General features: G+C 35.1%; 1 protein-coding gene across 1 annotated transcript; it reads left to right on the forward strand.

The window, feature by feature from the left end:
* The first annotated feature begins 8087 nt into the window (after positions 1–8087).
* LOC147610338 (uncharacterized) lies at positions 8088–9679 on the forward strand. Its single transcript, XM_086786557.1, has 3 exons — positions 8088–8448; positions 9003–9403; positions 9569–9679. Exons 1-3 carry the CDS (start codon positions 8088–8090, stop codon positions 9650–9652), a joined length of 846 nt encoding a protein of 281 aa, XP_086642683.1. The 3' UTR covers positions 9653–9679.
* The last annotated feature ends 11283 nt before the right edge of the window (positions 9680–20962 follow it).

Below are 20962 nucleotides of genomic sequence, written 5' to 3' on the forward strand. Positions count from 1 at the left end.
AGATCTTCACATTGAACAAGAAGAAGAGAGTGAAGGACCAAACTGCCTCCTTTTGTACCCCTACATGTGTCATGTGTAGCATAACATTGATTGCAATGTATTATGCTGCATAGTTCATTCTTCTCATATGCATTAGGAGGTGTGGAGATTAAAAAGTGCACAAAATCATCTACAAAATGGGGGCAGTGGTGGTGAGGTATGTGAAAGTAAAATCATAACATGGCTTTATTTTATTGTTGTGCTAGTTTGTAAGACATGTCATGCTAATTAAATGGACTCTCCATGTTCTTGACCTTATGCTTGCCAGGCATGAGAAGAGCTAGCATCACATGACCCTTGTTTACTAATTTCCAAGGAGGGAGATTGTAGTTCACTGCTACTACTAGCCATGTGGTCCATGATGTCAATTTGAGAAAAAATGGATTGAATACATCCATACCCAATCCAAGTCATAAGTGACGTGGCTCCTCCTTGAATTCTGACCACTCCTCTTCTATGTGTTACCATGCCAATGAATCCACAGGGACCCTCATTGTGCCATCGGTGGAATGATTGTGCATGCCATGTCATGAAGTCAGCAATGGACTTGCAACGGAACAGTGTTCAATGTAGGGTATAATAGGAAAATGCCTTAACACCTTGTGAGAGGAATCATCGTACTTTACAAATCGCTTTGATAATGAGACTCTCCAAATTTTGGACATTGAGTTGCATCTATATGAGTTGCATCTTCCATGATGTCAATTTGAGAAAAAATGGATTGAATACATCCATAGCCAATCCAAGTCACGAGTGACGTGGCTCCTCCTTGAATTCTGACCACTCCTCTTCTATGTGTTACCATGACAATGAATCCACAGGGACCCTCATTGTGCCATCGGTGGAATGATTGTGCATGCCATGTCATGAAGCCAGCAATGGACTTGCAACAACGGAACAGTGTTCAATGTAGGGTATAATAGGAAAATGCCTTAACACCTTGTGAGAGGAATCATCGTACCTTACAAATCACTTTGATAATGAGACTCTCCACATTTTGGACATTAAGTTGCATCTTTATGAGCACTCCTAAATAGCACACATTCATGTATACATTCGTAATCCATGCCAAGTTCCATCTCAATACTCTCCTACCATGCACCCTTGTGTTTTTGGTATTTTGTTGTCAGAAGGAAGCATGTTTTTCATGAGCCTACAAAGAGTTTGAAAGAATTTTGAATGTTATTTATAAAGGGTATGATATAAGTCAATATTAGATAAAATGGAAAAAATCCCTCAAAATGGGAATGTATTTAAAAAATTTGTTTTGGCCATAACTTGAACATGCAAACGCCAAATTTGTCGGACAAAGTAGATCTAGATTCTACTTTTCAAGCTCTTTCCAATGATATGTCATATGAATATGTTTTGACAAACTTTTGGACGAGTTTACCATACCCCCACTTTTTTCATGGGAATGGGATTTTTTCCACTTTATCTAATATTGACTTATATGTCAAAAATGTAAATTGCTAACCACAAATGCTAAGGACTCACCGGAAGAGGCTTGTAACACGAGCATTGCAAGTGTAGTAACTCCAAGGTTGTACAAAGTGTGGATTTTGCACACCCCTCATATAGTGGAGTGCAAGTAGCTTGTCACAATCGATCTTCATGTCAGGTGTGGTTTCGGGATCCTTATTTCTCAAAGAATTCATCAATCATATCATCCATGCCCAAATCTTCATCACTTCATGTGCCATTTAATGAAGTCATTTCTTCCTCATGTCGAGCATGTAGGCTCACCCCAATTGTAGCATGGAGGTCTTTAAAGCCTCTACGTAGTCATCCAATCATCATAGAGTAATGAGGCATAGACCCCCTCAATTTACGACGTGTGTCCTCCTTGTCCTTGTCCCCTTAAAAACATGGACTATCTTATGAATACCTAAATCAAGTGCATAATAACATCCGATAGTGAATATATATACTCATGAAAATCTTCCGACTTGTACATCTTTGAATCGTCTATGATCTTGCACATGCTTTATTGTCCTTCCTTGCCCTCCCTTGCCCTTGCAAGCCCTTATCCCTTCACAAGACCTTCTCCTTTTCTCCCTTTACAAGCCCTTCTCCCTTCACAAGACCTTCTCCTCTTCTCCCTTTACAAGCCCTCCCTCACCATCACAACAAATAAACCCTCCTCTTCTCCCTTCACAATCATTTCTCAAGCTCTTCTCTTCATAAGAAAACCCCCTGCTCACGTTCACAAGACCTTCTCACAAGAAAACCCTGTTTTCACCTTCACAAGCCCTTCTCCCTTCATAAGAAAACCCTCTTCTCCCTCTCACAAGAAAATCCTCTTCTTCATTCACAAGGAAGAAATGCCTCCCTCCACAAGCATCACAAGCAAGGCGATATCAAGGTTTGTGCCATATTTTTATCTTCTTTATTTTTTTTTGAAAATGAACTAATTGCTAGGGTTTGAGACTTACCTTAATATGCTTGCTTGCTCTCTTGTATGCTTGTATTCTTAACTAGTTTTATTAATAGTTATTTATAAACAAAAACTTTACTTATCTTTCCCTTCTTGTTGCTAGGTCAAGGAATTCTTTGGCTAGGTTAAGGCAATAGTTTGCAAACTCCCTCAAACATGCACAAGCTTCTAAAAAGAATAAGAGATAAGCCCTTTGATATTTTTGCACCTTCGGGTGACGGGGATTATCTCTTGAGTTTTTTTACCTCTAGTACTTATTAATGCATTATGCATAAAGAATTAAGCTCATGTATAATGCAAAATGCAAAATGCATGTGCATTAATGAATTAAGCTTAATACATTATGCATAAGCTTATGTATTATAAATTAATGCCTTTTGTATAATACATTAATGCATTAAGCTTATGCTTAATGCATTATGTATTCATGCATTAAGCTTATGCTTAATGCATTATTATATAAGCTTTATGTAATATGAATGCATTAAGCATAAGCTTAATGCATAATGTAATAATGCATTAATCATAAGAATAACTTAATGCATTAATACATTAAGCTTATGCAATAATTCATTAAGCATAAACTAAATGCATTAATGCATTATGAATTAAGCATTAATGCTTAACACATAATGCTTATGTTTAATGCATTAATGTGTTAATGCATTGAGATTATGCATAATACAATATGTATAATGCATTATGCATGAAGCTTATGTATAATGCATTAATGTATTAATGCATTAAGCTCAATGCATTATATGTGAGCTTATTTATTGTGCATTAATGCATTATGCTATAAGATTATGCTTAATGTATTAATGCATTATGCATTTATGCATTAAGCTTATGCTTAATGTATTATTGCATTATGGCTTAAGCTTAATGCATTATGCATTAATGTAATAAATTTACTCTTAATGCATTATTGCATTATGCATTCATGCTGTAAGCTTATGCGTAATATATTATTGCACATTATACATCAATACATTAAGTGTAAGCTTAATGCATTATTGCATAATGCATAATGCAATATGCTTAATGAATTATGCATAATACATAATGCATTAGAGCTTAATACATTATTGCATTAATACATTAAGCTTATGTTTAATCAAATATGCATAATGCATTAGTGCATAAGCTTATGTATAATGTATAGTACATTAATGTATTAATGCATATGCTTAATGCATTAAGTATTATGCGTTATGCATAAGTTTATGTATTAAGCTTTTATATAATGCATTAAGACTTTCTGCACATGGCTTATGTGTAAAGCTTAATGCATATCACTACAACATGTTAGGGGCATAATAGTGTTTACTAGCATCATTTATTTTATCTAGATATCGGGGATTTGAGTAGCTACCGTGCAGCAAAATATCGCTGCTTAAGAGTGCCTATGGCAATGAAATTTCGGTGCTGAGTGTAACGACGAGTATAGTAGCAAAATTTTACAACTACATTGTAATTTTGCTCTGCTGAGCAACAAAAATAATAGCAAAATTTCTCAGGGGAATCACTCATAAATATGTAAGCAAAGTATGCGGGTTCAATAGAAGGAGTTTTTAAAATCATTTTTAAACACATTTTTTACATACAAAGGGTACCATTTAAAGGAGGTATTTACAAATTGAATAGAAAAAGGGTGTGTTTTACTCATGGAAAATTTACAGATAAGGAGTTTTTAAATTAGGCCTTGAACGCATGTGATATAGAGAGTTTACATATAGTGAACCCCCTGAGTTAAATTTCGCTCTGCTATTCTTGCTAAATAAAACTCCAAAGAGTTGTTTGGTACTGAATTTAAGTTATACATGTCACATAAACATAGAAAATGATTATAGTTTTAAAAAGACATCTATTAAAACCCTTGGAGCCATGTTTCAAGTTAAAAAAAAGATAGTTGAAAACTTTTGAGAAGGAAAACCATGTCCAGATCATGAATCTATCCCATCTTATAATAAATCCATATGTGTTGCTTCATGAATGTCTCTATATCTAATGGAAGCTCAATGAAAAGATGGGGTTCCATATCAATATCACTATCATTTTCCAATGAAACATTGTCATGATTGATAGGTGACTCATCATCTTCTTCGAGTTGATGTTCCTCATGCTTTTGATCAGCCTCCTCCAAAATGTTTTCTTCATCATCTTCGTCATAAGATGATTTGAGGTAGTACTTGCACCTCATCTCAAGATTCAACCTCCACATCTTGGTCTTGAAAGATATATTTTGAATGAGGGGAAAATTATATGAAATACCACCACTTTTGATCAATTTGATCGGTGTGAAGCACAACCTAATACCACAAAGCAAAGGGTTTACACTTTTATTATACTACATCAAGATTTATTTTGGGATTGGTTGGGTTACTAATCTATTGACAATGTTGAGGTAGTACGAAAGTATCTTTCTCATCATTCCAAAACTTGGTGGAATTAATTTGAAAGAATCCATTTGGATGTTTCTTCACAGTTTCTTGAGCACCTTATGCACAATCATTTTTATTTATGCACTCACTCTTCCACTTATACTCGCACACTCATTCACCAATCTAACTAATAACTTTTAAAGAATAACCTTATTAAAGGTCAAGTTGGAATAAGCTTGATCATTCTCAATATTTCGTAAACTTAGCTTCTTCATCATTCCACTCCTTCTTGTCCTCTTTTCATGTCTATAATACTTTGAAATTAAACCTATCTTACATTAGCAACACTTCACCCATGGCGTAGTCCTGGACTAATTTTTAATTTTTCAAATTTTTATAAATTTTTTGAGTTTTAATTTTTTTCTTGACAAAATAAACCTTAAAAAAAACAAAACACTCACCCACACTTCCTCATAAAAACTACATCATCTCAACAATTTACCCTCGATGGGTATAAACCCAATCACTCCACTCATCGACATCCTCTATCACATCAATATCTACTAAGAATATATCAGACAAACCGAGACTATCCACCTGCTGCTAGGCTTTAAAAAAGCATCAAGGCTACAGGGTAAGGAGGTCAATACAACTAATCCATTGAGCCTCTTCATCCTCTAAAGTGATCCTAGAAGTCACCTACTCCACTGCAAAATGGACAAACAGTTGGTAGCGTCATATTATAAAAAGAATGATGTAGATCGTAACACCTCGCCATTCTCCAATGCTCAGCCTTTAACTTAGGACCAAGAAACCTATGCTAGAATGGACTTCTATCTACATTTAAAAAATTCTATGCTCCTCATGCCTCTTAGGAGTCAGACCGACTAATGTTTTAACAAATCCCATCCCATAATGTCTAAGATAGGTACGACATTGCAAACATAAAAATGCCGATGTATGTAACAAACGATGCTCACACTCTCGGCAAGAGGAAATAGGGTGGAACTAAAGGAAGAATAAATAAAAAATGAATCATTACAACATTTATCACCCTTGCTACAAAATAAAACCGAGAATAAGTAAGAAATGAGGGAATAGCGAACTCATCCTAATGATTTACTATCACACTATCCTCCTCCAAAATAGGTGTGATCATTCATCTAAAAGATGTACCCTTCCCAATACAAAGAAAACAACGTACATCAAAACCAATCCTCTACACTATATCTTCCTATACCTTCACTACCCTTACCTAAACATCACCATTTCCTAGGTATCTTGAAACTACATAATAATGCTTAACCCTTTGTCCTAAGAATTTTGGCTTTTTCAAAGCTATTTTAAATCCTCATGATTGACATAGAATATGAATTTGTTTTCCAGAAGATAATACAAAAACTTCTCGCGACAAAGAATACCATTGAGAGGCATTCCTTTTCCGTTGTATAATTTTGCTCAACATCACTTAAGATCCTACTCGCATAATATATAGGATGATCCACTTTATTATTATCTGATTGGCATGATACTGAACAAACTGCCATCATTGAAGCATCAGTGTGAATATGGAATTCTTTAGCCCAATCCGGAGGTGCCAAAATTGAAGCTTCCACTAATTGCTTTTTTAGGAGCTCAAAATCTCTTGGACATTCCTTCGTCTAAATAAAAGGATGAAGGGTAAAGCGATAATGGAAAAGTTTACGATAAAACACTGATGGTAGTTCACATAACATAAAAATTCTCATATTTGATTAAGATCATAAGGAGGAGATAACTCATTTGTCTTTCTAATCTTTGCTTCATCCATAGCTATCCCTTCCCTATAGATTAAATGTCCTAACAATGTACCACTTTCCACAACAAAGACACATTTCTCTGGGTTTAAGGATATCCCCACCCCAATACTGCGATGGAATAGTTTTTCCAACTTATGAGGCATATCCTCAAGAGTTCCAAAGATGCATAGAAAAACTTCCATCCAATGCCTGAGAAAATCTTGATAAGCCGCAATCATGACACGTTCGAAAGTAATCGAGGCATTGCATAACCCATCTAGCATAACTTTATCAGTAAAGGTTCCCCACTCCGTATTAAAGGTCATTTTACGTTGATCCTTAGGATGGATTAACACTTGGTTATATCCACTAAAACTATCCATAGAGGAATAAAGCTCATGACCAGCTACTTTATCTAGGACTTGGTCTTAGTGTGAACGGCAAAGAAAAACGATCTTTCTTCGTCTTATTATTCAATTACATGTAGTCCACATAGATATAGATATTTTTGTTTTTCTTAGGGACTATGACGATAGGTAAAACCCATTCACTATAAGCTACAGGATATATAAACCCCACATATTTATAGGACCTTGCAAAAACACTTAAATGTTTAGTTAAAACCTTCTGAAATCATAATGATGCTAGGTCTCTTGTAAGTTTTACTAGTGTTCCTTGAGAAATAGTATACCTTATCATGTGTTTACAAGACAATAGAGGAAGAAGGACCCTAGGAAAAGCAAGGCGACTGTGACTTGTATATGGTACTACATGGAAGTGTAACCTTTGAAGGAAGTGCTTGGTGTGGAGATTCTATTACTAATAAATAAAAGTATTGTCTCAAAACAAAGAGGGATACAAAGTGAAATTGTATGTGTACGTGTCGAAACAACATGCACGCAAAATAAACCTATGTTAATGTCCATTGAAATGTGAGTAAATATAAGGCCTATATATATATTTTTTGTAACTTGTCATAAGTAGACGTAGCTAAAAAAAATTAAACCGACTAGACAGTTCCCAGCTATTGGCTTGCTTGAAAATCTCTCCATATGTTTCCCATATATTTATATATCAACAATGAAGACCATAGCTCCATCTAAAAGCGCCATGTGTGCCAGAGGCAAACTAGGGGCCACTAAATATAGACTTCATCATTGGCCGAAATGAAATGAGGCTAGCGACATACGACGACATAGGAGCTCAGTTGAGATTCACATAAGATTCATATAAAATTGATTGATGCAATACAGCCTAACACAGACGACGCAGTAAACGGCCGGAACGCGGGATTGCTGCCCCTCCGCCGTAGTGTTGTTCGCTTGAATGATTGAGAATGCTGGGGGCCCCCGCCGTGATGGTGGGTATTCACACACACACACACACACACCGCTGCACCCCACCCTTGAGTGTGAGCAGCTCTATTTAAGACGTCGACGAGTGCCTGCGATGTACTCACACCATCTGCATCTGATCAGAACTATACCGATCCAGAAGCTCATGATGACGTCTAGTTGCTGCAGCTGTTTTCTACTCCGTGTCTCTGCTGATCTCTTGCAGCAGCTCGTGCTTGTCTTGATTATATTAACGTCCATAATTCGTGACGACAGCATACGTGTAGCAGCCCAGGACTGTACCCCAATCGCCCCTTCCTCCGGCGACACCCCTTTGGACGGGGCCGTGAGCATCATCAAAGGCGGCAACTACTACCAGCTCTTCGAAACATGGGCTGCCCCGGAGGCCGGCCTTGACGTCAGCACTTACACCTCCGTTGCCGTCGACGCTCTCACCGCAGCCAAAATCATCATAGGTCCGACCTAATTTTGATCTTCTTTGAATATATAATAGCTGGGTCTGATCTGTATCTTATAACAAACTCTCTCTTATATAGAGATGTCAATGAATAGACTAATCACACATGATTAGTTGGGTCATGATCCCTTGATTAATAGCACTCCAAAGGAGTCCAGTCTGGACACAGTTGTATGACTTGCAGCAGCAGCAGCTGCTGTTTATAATGTCGTAGATGTCTAGAGTGGATTGCTGCTTATAAGTATATCTAGTGGTAGCATATTAAACAATGAGTAGTAGAAATATAAGGGCATGCTATCAAACATTTGTAAACACTAACCCTTCCCCCACCAATCACGTACATCACCACTATAACTACCTCACACCCAATCAATCACGTACTGCAACAGTGCCTGCTTTTGTTCCTTGTTTTATTTTCATTTTTCTTGAAATGAATCCGAAAGTATGCACAAATTACTGTTAAACAATATAATATGGTGTACCGATCTTACCTGCCTTAAGCTTCTTTAATCCTGCACAAGCTAAATGTTGCACATCTTGGATCCTCTACAGGGATCATCGAGCAACTCTTTGAAGGAACTGCTATCTACAACAGCCCTGCCGACAACTGCTGGAATGTACAAGGCAACTATGGGTTCCCTGATGGTAGAATGATCTCCTATGGATGCGATTGGGGTTTGTTTACGGAAGTTAACTTCAAGTTTGGCCCAACCTCTCCGGACGGAGATGGCTGGAGCCAGATTGGTGCCGAGCCAAGTGGAATATTATACTGCCTCTACGTGGGTCCCGACCAAGGCGATCCTCTCTTCACCACTGGTTGCAGCGATGACGACAGACAAAAGTTCATGTTTATCCCCGTTGGTGGTGCCAACTTTTTATTTCTCAACAAGTCTACGATGCAATGCATGTACCTTGCTTCTGATGGCATTCGAACTGCACCATGCAATGTTGATGTAAGTTTTGGTTTGCTATTATTATTCTTATTGAAACTTAGTAGGATATAAAGTTCTCACATAATCACTCCACAACCATATAAAGTCCTTGTACTACTTACCTATAATGCTCCACGATGGTGATTGATTCTTACACTTTGGTCCTCTTTGGATGATTGTTTGCAGGATCCAACACAACTTTTTCAATGGTGTGATCACGTCACTCAGAGTTGTGTTGTGCCAAGCGGGCAGATATTCAACCCATGCTAAATATACATTAGACGGAGTGTATCACCACTTTGATCTTTGAAGATCCTATGTTTTCCATGGATTGCCATTGCAACAATCCCACACATTATCATGACAAAAAGATGTATTTAAAACATGCAATAATTCCTTTTGACACTCTATGTCAAAAGGAAAACCTCCGCCATCTCCTACTAATAAACTTTATTTTTTGATGCCTAAGCTTGCTAAAATGTTATATCATTGTTTCTAGCATGGTCCTTGAATATGATACTATTTCTACCTCACATCCATGTAATTGGAAAGCTATTTTGTACCAAAATGCTCTCTTCAATTAGAAATTTATAACCCCTATCCCCACGGCTTTTGTGGGCTTTTGACCATTTACAGATGATGACTTATAAATTATATATATTGTAGTATAAAAAGTAAGCAAATGTAAAGTGCAATTTATCAAACACTAGTTTTTTAATTTCTAAAAATCTACATTGCTTTGATCTATTTCCCGTTCCTTTTTCGATTAAAAAAAGTGTGCACATATCACATGATGAAATGATTAAAACTTGACGATAATATTCATCTCTTAAGTTTACTTAGAAATCCAACCATAATGTTCCATCTAGAAACTTATTTGTAGGGTTCATTGTTGACAAAACCTTTGAGGGGAGTGTTATCTAGAATAGCCCCATCCATAGTTGTTGGGATTTAGGAGGAAATTATGGGTTTCTAGATGTAAATATTTCTTGATGACTTCTACCTTGTTTTGCACAACAAGGTAAAAGTCACTATCAAGGTTATTTTCAACTATGCTACTCCATACCACTCCTATTTTTAGCCTCATCTTAGACCTTTTTAATCTTTATAGTCCAAAGTTTTATCATTACTCTCGAAGACATGAAAATGGCCCTTGAAGAGAGAGAGAGAGAGAGAGAGAGAGAAAGCATCTAGTTTTCCACACTGGCCCTTTTTGTTTTATGATAAGTATTTTATTTTATTTTCTTACATTCTTCCAACATATATGCTAGGCTATCAAGCTACATACAAGCAACCTATATACTCTAAAGAAATATACTAAGACATCAATATGGAGGTTATGTACTAGCACATTAGTGGGGTGATCACATCGAAGATCCCATAAAATCACCCCAAAGGATTCACTTCACAATAAACTTTATATTTTGTCTAGTACTTAAAATTTATTTTCCACAGTAATGTCTAGAGTGGGTTTGGCTTTTCTAGGGCTTTTCACCATTTAGAGACAAAGATTTTTAAATTGTATATATTGTAGTAGAAAATGTATAAATGGAAATTGCAATTTATCAAACATTAGTTTCATGACTTCTAAAATTGCATGCTGTACATTGCTTTCTATTCACCTTTCATTTTGGATAAAATATAGTGTACACATATGACTTGATGAAATGATTAAAACTTGATGATAATTTTCATCTGTTAAGTTTACTAAATCCACCCAATAATGCTCCATCTAGAAACCTATTTATAGGGGCCATTAAAAAAATCTTTGAGGGAAGTGTTATCTAGAATATCCCCATTGTTGGGATATAGAAGGTAATTATGGGCTCCTAGATGGTATAAAGATTTTTTTTGCTGAATGTAGAAGGTAAGTAAGGGTTCCTAGTGGTGTAAATATTTCTTGATGACAACATTCATGACTTAGGTTTCTTAAATCCACCCAATAACGTTACATCTAGAAAATTATTTGTAGGGATGAGAGGAAATCTTTGAGGGAAGTGTTATCTAGAATAGTCCCATCAACAATTATTGGGATGTAGAAGGTAAATATGGGTTCGTAGATGGTGTAAAGTTTTTTTTGAAAAAAAATAGAAGGCAACTTCAAGCTTGGTCAAACCTCTCTGGATAAAGATGTTATATTGCCTCCACATGGGTCCCAACCAAAATAATAATAAAGTGTTTGGTTCAAATTTTATAAATATGGAATTTGAGGAAATATAGGCCATTATGGATCCAAGAAGAGCACACCCTCTCATAGTATTATAAGAGAAACTACAAGGCAAATGGTAGAGTAATTTATGGAGATTACCCATGCTTTACATTTGTAAGGTCAATTTGGAACATATAAATAAACCTTAAGATGCACTTAATGTCAAATACTGAAGGTGTATAGATTTCATGTACATAGTTGCTCAAGACTGGTAATTGGGGGTCATACAACTTTTAAGTTTGGCAAACCTTAGGATGCACTCAATGTCAAATAGGGAAGTTCTATAGATTTTGTGTACATAGTTTTTTAAGACTAGTAATTAAGGGTCATACCATTTTTTAAGACTAGTAATTAAGGGTCATACCATTTTTAAGTTTGGCCAGCCTAGTGTGAAAAATAGTCATTTGTATACAAGTTATTTTTGGACAATAAGAAAGGGACAAATATTCACTTGCAATTGTTTTCTTATGAGCTCTCCTTCTTCCCTCTCCTTGCTTTCTTGCATGGTATCCAACCTTCCTTGCTTTGATGGATGCATGCTACATAGGTTGATTGTAGGTTTTTATTTTACATTAGCTTCTTTTTCTTCTTTCTCCTTTTGAGAGAGAGATTCATCATGAAGGATCCTCTCTTATTGCCTCCATATAGGATTTGAGATCTCTCTTCACCCCTTTGGCAAGGAGAATTTCGGTATGACAAGGGACTGAGGATGCATGGACGAGCTAGCACACTGACAATGGGAAGTTGCATTTATAGCTCAAAGGTTAGACCCAAAGACACACGCTTTGACAAGGCTAATGTAATATCTTGACTTGAACATATTTGATACTTATGCCAAGGACTAGCCTAGGAATTAGCTTCATTTTTTTGGTCCATTCTGAGCTACTAGGATCACCCAATATTGCCTGATGTTAATTAAGAGGCCACACTCTAAAAAACATACTGCAGTTTGAGCCATTTTATGTGTATGTTTCATTGTTTGATTTTGTGCATGGTAAATTTATTGTAATAATCATAAATGAAGGCAAATGAAGTCACTATCAAGGTTTTTTAACCATGCCACTCAACACCACTCCTCTTTTTGGCCTTGTCTTAGACCTTTTTCATCTTTATAGGAGAGGTTTCTCATCATTAATCTCAAAGACATGAAAATGGCCATTGAAGAGAGGGAGGGAGGGAGAGAGAGAGAGAGAGAGAGAGAGAGAGAGCAGCTAGTTTACTACTTGACCCTTTTTTGTTTTATGATAAGTATTTTATTTTAGTTGATTACCTTCTTACAACATAGATGCTATGCTATCAAGCGACATAAAAGCAACCTACAATGCTTAAATATACTCTAAAGAAATATCTCCCCACAGGAGTCATTTTTTAATAAATTATATATATATGTCTAGTACTTGTTTTGATAGTCATGTCTAGAGTGGGTTAGCTTTTGTGAGGCTTTTGATTGTGTAGAGAAGAGGAGGATTTATAATTTGTATATATTGTAGTAGAAAATTAAGTAATTGTAATGTAGAATTTATTAAAAATTAGTTTATTAGATTCTAAAATTCAAGCTCTTATTTATGTCTATGAGTATAAGTCTCAATTTTGTAACCTTACTGAACTTAAGTCTAAGCTTTATTAATGTTAATCCTTTATCATTATGTTGTGGTTAAGATTCAACCACCTTAGCTTAGTGTTTTTCATTATCATATTTACTCATCATGAGTCCATAGCCACCTTGCTTGAGATACTCATGTTTTTAACTTCGTATTAGAGCTTGGCTCATAGCTCTTGTTAGTTCTCTTAGCTTCCATTACAAAAATGTCATCATTATTATCACTAACTAATCAACTCATTAAGAGTACTTATCTACAACTTTATCCACAAAGGTTCACTAATGGCTGAGCTTGCAAAGCTACCATTGCCCTCAAAACTTTAGGAGGCTCTTTTTCGGCTTAAAGCACCATCGTTCCTCATCAAGACATTTTGAAAATTCGTTGTCTTCAGTCTGAATTTGCACAAAACGCAGTGCTTAGACCTTTTAGCCAAGGCTAGTGTATACCCTAAACAACATCTGCACAAAGGTCTTGAGCTTTGGAGCATCCGAGGCAAAGAATCATGCTTATCAACAATCATTGTGTTTAGCCTAATTTTTCCCTTTCTGGAGGTTTTTGTTGGAGATTTTCTTCTTCATGCATTTCTAGAAACCAAGGGCATTATCCTCGAGGAAAAATCCCCATCTAGTTTGTCTTTCATTTGGTCAATTTAAGCCTCCAACTTTTAGCTTTCTTAATCATTATATTAAGCTTAAATTAATTTATTAAGACATTACTAGGTTAAAATTGACCTAAGTAAGCTATAAAATTAGAAGGTATGGGTATTTTGCCTTTGGAAGTCTACTTTTTCACTTAAATTCCAATTTTATCTCAAGTCAATTCTCCCATCTTCTTACACTAATTTTCACTAAATTGAGAATATGTCACCAAACAAAAAGAAACTAGACACTACCTAAGTGTCAACTTGCTAAGACCTTTGCAAATAGCATTAAGCATAATATATTAAGTTGAAAAATTCACTACGATAGGATTCCATACTTGCACTACACAAATCTAATAATCCTAATGCATAAGAAGCTATGGAAACATATTAACACAATGCACCTAACAATCCTAATGGTGAATGGGTAGAAAAGGATGAGTAAACACTTTCACCTTATATATCATATGGAATCCAAGGAACATGCTAAAGATGAATGGGAAGAGTTGAGTCAAGTGTTTAGGGCTAAAGCCAATTAATCAAGAAATTCATCTCAAAATTGAATGCTATGGGCTAGAAATGAATTTTATGAGTCACTAGCACAATTTGTTACCAAGATGAAAAGAATAATGACACAACTAGATGGCATAAATTCCAAGATAGGAGATAAATATGCATTAGCCATTCTCTTAAAAAGAAGGTGGGGGATAAGCCCGAGCGACTCAATTGCTTGGCCTCATACCTACAGTAGTTCAACCAGTTCCAAGCTGCATGTGCCCCAAAAACAACATGCAAAGAAATTCATCTATGGATATGTGAGGTGTACTAGAAGATGTCTTTCTATATATCAAATTTTGTTCTATTTTTTAATGATCCCCATAATGACCACATCTACAAATATTAATAACTTTAGTATTAACCCTAATGTATTAATAATAATGTCTTAAGCTTTAAGCTCTACGCATGATCTACATGCATAGAGACTATGTATGCTCTAATATGTGAGAGAATCTCACTTCAAAATACTTTCCAGACCTCCTTACATTAGCATGCAATGTCACTTGCCACTAGATTCTAACATAAGGAAGTTTGACAGGCGTTGAAATAACTATGTCTATACACATGTAAACTCTACGTTGAATAGAGAGTATACCTTATGCATAGAGAAAGAGATCATAAGAAATATATGCTATATGGATAAGAGAGTATAAACATTCAAAAAAGCTTATACTCTCCATCCATGTATAGCACTCCACATCAAAAAAGAATTATACAAAAAAACATTACATAGCTCACATAGAGCATGTGTATGCTCTATACATAAATATATGTAAACATAGCTCATAATGTATAAGACATATACATTATGTATAAGCCCTATGCATTAAGCTTAATTCATAATCCATATATATTAAGCTTTATGCATAAGGATTATGCATTAAGCTTAATTCATATCGCTTATACATTTTGAGCTATGTATGCATATGTTTACGCATAGAGCATACACATGCTCTATGTGAGCTATTTATGCATAAGCCACAACCTATAACAGAATGAGGGTGTAGCAGCAATGCTTTTATAACTAGAAGGGTAGGGAGATATCGGGCTATTTTCGATACTAAAAAAGCTCCTATTTTTGTTGCAATAGGGTTCGCTATACTGGGCATTGAAAATAGCATGACATAGCGCTTTGCTGAACATCAATATATTCATGCGTAAGCTTGCTAAAATGTTATATCATTGTTACATCAATATATTCTCCTACTAATAAACTTTATTTTTTGATACGTAAGCTTGCTAAAAAGTTGTCATTGTTTCTAGCATGGTCCTTGAATGTGATACTATTTCTACCTCACATCCATATAATTGGAAAGCTATTCACATTTTACTCACACACTATGTATCACATCAACATATTCACATCAATGGATTACGCCGTTTTAAACTTTCATAAATGAATATAGCATGAAAGATTCATATATTAGGCACTTTGAACATACAAAATTTTTATGAGAAGTGGTTTCACAATTTGTTATATGTGCAACAAGGTAGAAGTCACTATCAACGTTATTTTCAACCATGCTACTCAATATCACTCTGATTTTTGGCATCGTCTTGGACCTTTTTAATCTTTATAGTCCATAGGTTTCTTATCATTACTCCTCAAAGACATGAAAATGGCTATGAGAGAGAGAGAGAGAGAGAGAGAGAGAGAGAGAGAGAGAGAGAGCATCAAGTTTTCCAAATTGGCCCTTTTTTGTTTTATGATAAGTATTTTATTTTATTTTCTTACATGCTTCCAACATATATGCTCGGCTATCGAGCGAAATAAAAGCAAGCTATATATTTTAAAGAAATATACTAAGACATGAATATCGAGGTTATTTACTAGCACATAAGTAGGGTGATCACATAAAAGATCCCAAAAAATCACCCCAAAGGAGCCACTTCACAATAAACTTTATCTAATGTTTAGTGCTCAAAGTTTATTTTCCAGAGTAATGTCTAGAGTGGGTTGGCTTTTTTGGGGCTTTTGACTATTTAGAGAGGATGATTCATAATTTGTATATATTGTAGTAAAAAAAGTAAGTAAATGTAAATTGCAAGTTATCAAACATTATTTTCATAACTTCTAAAAATTACATGCTAAAAATGTACATTGATTTTTATTCATCTTTAATTTTTTGGATAAGATAAAGTGTGCACATATCAGTTGATGAAATGATTAAAACTTGATGATAATATTCATCTCTTAAGTGTACTAAATCACCATATAATGTTCCATGTAGAAACGTTTTTATAGGGGTCATTGACAAAATCTTTGAGGGAAGTGTTATCTACAATAGCTCCATTGTTGGATGTACAAGGTAAGTATGGGTTCCTAGATGGTGTAAAGATTTCTTATGGTGGATGTAGAAGGTAATTATGGGTTCCTAGTAGATGGTGTAAATATTTATTGATGACAACAATCATGTCTTAGGTTTCTTAAATCCACCCAATAAAACTACATCTAGAAACTTATTTGTGGGGATCATTGAGAAAATATTTGAGGGAAGTGTTATCTAGAATAGCCCCATCAACAGTTGTTGGGATGTAGAAGGTACATATGGGTTCCTAGATGGTGTAAAGTTTTTTTAAAAAAATAGAAGGCAACTTCAAGCTTGGCATACCTCTCTGGATAAAGATGGGATATTGCCTCCACATGGGTCCCAACCAAAACAATAATGTATTATTATAATGCAAGGCTAAATTGTAGGAACAATGAAGAATTTCACTAAAGTGTTTGGTCTGAATTTTAGAAATATGGACTTTGAAGAAATATATGTCATTATGGATCCAAGAAGAGCACACCCTCTCATAGTCATAGAAGAGAAACTACAAAGCAAAGGGTAGAGTAATTTATGGATATTACCCATGCTTAACATTTGTAAGGTCAATTTGGAACATATACATAAACCTTAGGATGCACTTAATGTCAAATAGGAAAGGTCTATAGATTTTGTGCACATAGTTGCTTAAGACTAGTAATTGGGGGTCATACCATTTCTAAGTTTAGCCAACCTTAGGATGCACTTAATGTCAAATAGGGAAGGTCTATAGATTTCGTGTACATAGTTTTTTAAGAATATTAATTGGCAGTCATTCCATTTTTAAGTTTGGCTAGCCTAGTGTGAAAAATAGTCATTTACATACAAGTCATTTATTTGACATAAGCAAGGGACAATTATTCCCTTGTAATATTTTTCTTGTGAGCTCTCATTTTTCCCTCTTCTTGTTTACTTGCATGGTATCAAATCTTGCTTGCTTTGATGGACGCATGCTACATAGTTTAATTGTAGGTTTTTATCTTACATTAGTGTCTTCTTATTCTTTCTGCTTTTGAGAGAGAGAGAGTTGTCGTGAAGGATCATCTCTTCTTGCTTCCATCCAGGCATCGAGAGTTCTCTTCACCCCTTTGGCAAGGAGCATTGCGGTCTGACAATGGAGTGATGATGCATGGATGAGCTAGCACACTGAGAATGGGAAGTTGCATTTGTTGTTCAAAGGCTAGACCCAAAGACACATGCTTTGACAAGGCTAAGGTAAGCTCTTGACTTTAACATATTTGATACTTTTTCAAAGGACTAGCCTAGGAATTAGCTCAATTTTTTTGGTCCTTTCTAAGCTATTGGAATCACCCAAAATTGCCCGATGTTAATTAAGAGATCACGCTCTAAAAAACATATGGTTTTTGAGCCATTCGATGTGTATGTTTAATTGTTTGATTTTGTGCATAGTAAATTTACTGTAATCATACTAAATGAAGGCAGATGAAGTCACTAGCAAGGTAATTTTAAACCATGCTACTCAATGCCACTCCTTTTTTTGACCTTGTCTTAGATCTTTTTAATATTTGTAGGAGAGGTTTCTCATCTCATTACTCTCAAAGACATGAAAATGCTCATTGAAGAGAGAGAGAGAGAGAGAGAGACTATCTAGACTTCTAGATTGACCCCCCTTTTTTGTTTTATGATAAGTATTTTATTTTATTTGATTACCTTCTTCCTACATAAAAGCTAGTGTATCAAGCGACATAAAAGAAACCTATAATGATCAGATATACTCTAAAGAAATATCACCCCAAAGGAGTCACTTTATAATAAATTTTATATTTTAGCTAGTACTTGTTTTGACAGTCATGTCTAGAGGGGGTTGGCTTTTGTGAGGCTTTTGACTGTATTGGGAAGAGGAGGATTTATAATTTGTGAGGTTTTTGACTGTATTGGGAAGAGGAGGATTTATAATTTGTATATATTGTAGTATAAAATCAAGTAAATGTAATGTAGAATTTATCAAAAATTAGTTTAATAGCTTCTAAAACTCAAGCTCTGATTTCTTTCTACTATGGGTACAAGTATCAATTTTGTAACATAATTGAACTTGAGTCTAAGCTTTATTAATGTTAATCCTTTGTTATTATGTTGTGGTTAAGCTTCATCCACCTTAGCTTAGTGTTTTGCATTATCACATTTTCTCATGACTCCATAGCCATCTTGCTTGAGATACTCATGTTTTTAACTTGTATAAGATCTTGGCTCATAGCTCTTGTTAGTTCTCTTAGCTTCCATTACATAAGTCTCAACATTATTATCACTAATTACTCATCTCATTAAGAGTAGCTATCTAGAACCTTGTCCACAAATCTTCCTTAGTGGCTTAGCTTGCAGAGCTCATTGCTCCTCAACCACTCTACCATTGCCCTCCAAACTTTAGGAGGCTCTTTTCTGGCTATAGGCACCACCATTCCTCACTAACACATTTCAAAAATTCATCGTCTTTAGCTTGAATTTGCACAAAACTCAGTGTTACTATTGCAAATCTTGGTACTCCACGACATACTTCACATCAGGCTGAGACCTTTTAGCCAAGGCTAGTGTATACCCTAAACAAAATCTTCACAAAGTTCTTGAGCTTTGGAGCATCAAAGGCGGAGAAACATGCTTGTCAACAATCATTGTTTTTAGCCTAATTGTTCACTTTTTGGAGGTTCTTATTGAAGATTTTCTTCCTGAGGCATTGCTACCAACCAAGGGCAATACCCTTGAGGAAAAATTTCCATCTTGTTTGTCTTTCATTTGGTCAATTGAAGTCTCCAACATTTAGCTTTCTTAATCACTATCTTAAATTTAAATTAATTTATTAAGACCTTATTAAGTTAAAATTGAGCTAAGTAAGCTATAAAATTAGAAGATATGGGTGTTATTTAGCCTTGGGAAGTCTACTTTTTCACCTAAATTCCAAGTCTATCTCTCATATCTCGTCAATTCTCACATCTTCTTGTTGTTTTTCATTAAATTGAGAATACATCACCACACTGGAAGCGACTAGACACTGCTTAAGTATCAACTTGCTAAGACCTTCACAAATGGCATCAAGCATAATAAATCAAGTTAAAAAATTCACGACATGATTTCATACTTGCGTTGCACAAATGAAATATCTCCTCATGCATAAGAAGCTATAAAAGCTTATTAAATACAATGGACCTAATAATCCTAATGGTGAATGGGTAGAAAAGGATGAGTATGCACTTTTACCTTATCTATCATATAGACTCCAAGGAATATGCTAAAGATGAATGGGAAGAGTGAATTCAAGTGTTTAGCGCTAAAGCCAAGAATAAAGAAATTCATCTATGGATATGTGAGGTGTACTAGAAGATGTCTCTCTATATATCAAATTTTGTTCTATTTTTTAATGATCCCCATAATGGCCACATCTACAAATATTAATAACTTTAGTATTAACCCTAATGTATTAATAATAATGTCTTAAGCTTTAAGCTCTACGCATGATCTACATGCATAGAGACTATGTATGCTCTAATATGTGAGAGAATCTCACTTCAAAATACTTTCCAGACCTCCTTACATTAGCATGCAATGTCACTTGCCACTAGATTCTAACATAAGGAAGTTTGACAGGCGTTGAAATAACTATGTCTATACACATGTAAACTCTATGTTGAATAGAGAGTATACCTTATGCATAGAGAAAGAGATCATAAGAAATATATGCTATATGGATAAGAGAGTATAAACATTCAAAAAAGCTTATACTCTCCATCCATGTATAGCACTCCACATCAAAAAAGAATTATACAAAAAAACATTACATAGCTCACATAGAGCATGTGTATGCTCTATACATAAATATATGTAAACATAGCTCATAATGTATAAGACATATACATTATGTATAAGCCCTATGCATTAAGCTTAATTCATAATCCATATATATTAAGCTTTATGCATAAGGATTATGCATTAAGCTTAATTCATATCGCTTATACATTTTGAGCTATGTATGCATATGTTTATGCATAGAGCATACACATGCTCTATGTGAGCTATTTATGCATAAGCCACAACCTATAACAGAATGAGGGTGTAGCAGCAACGCTTTTATAACTAGAAGGGTAGGGAGATATCGGGCTATTTTCGATACTAAAAAAGCTCCTATTTTTGTTGCAATGGGGTTCGCTATACTGGGCATTGAAAATAGCATGACATAGCGCTTTGCTGAACATCGATATATTCATGCGTAAGCTTGCTAAAATGTTATATCATTGTTACATCAATATATTCTCC

This window comes from Cibotium barometz, chromosome 49 (assembly GCF_041138505.1).
Source record: "Cibotium barometz isolate CiBa-2024 chromosome 49, ASM4113850v1, whole genome shotgun sequence".
Classification (NCBI taxonomy): Eukaryota; Viridiplantae; Streptophyta; class Polypodiopsida; order Cyatheales; family Cibotiaceae; genus Cibotium; species Cibotium barometz.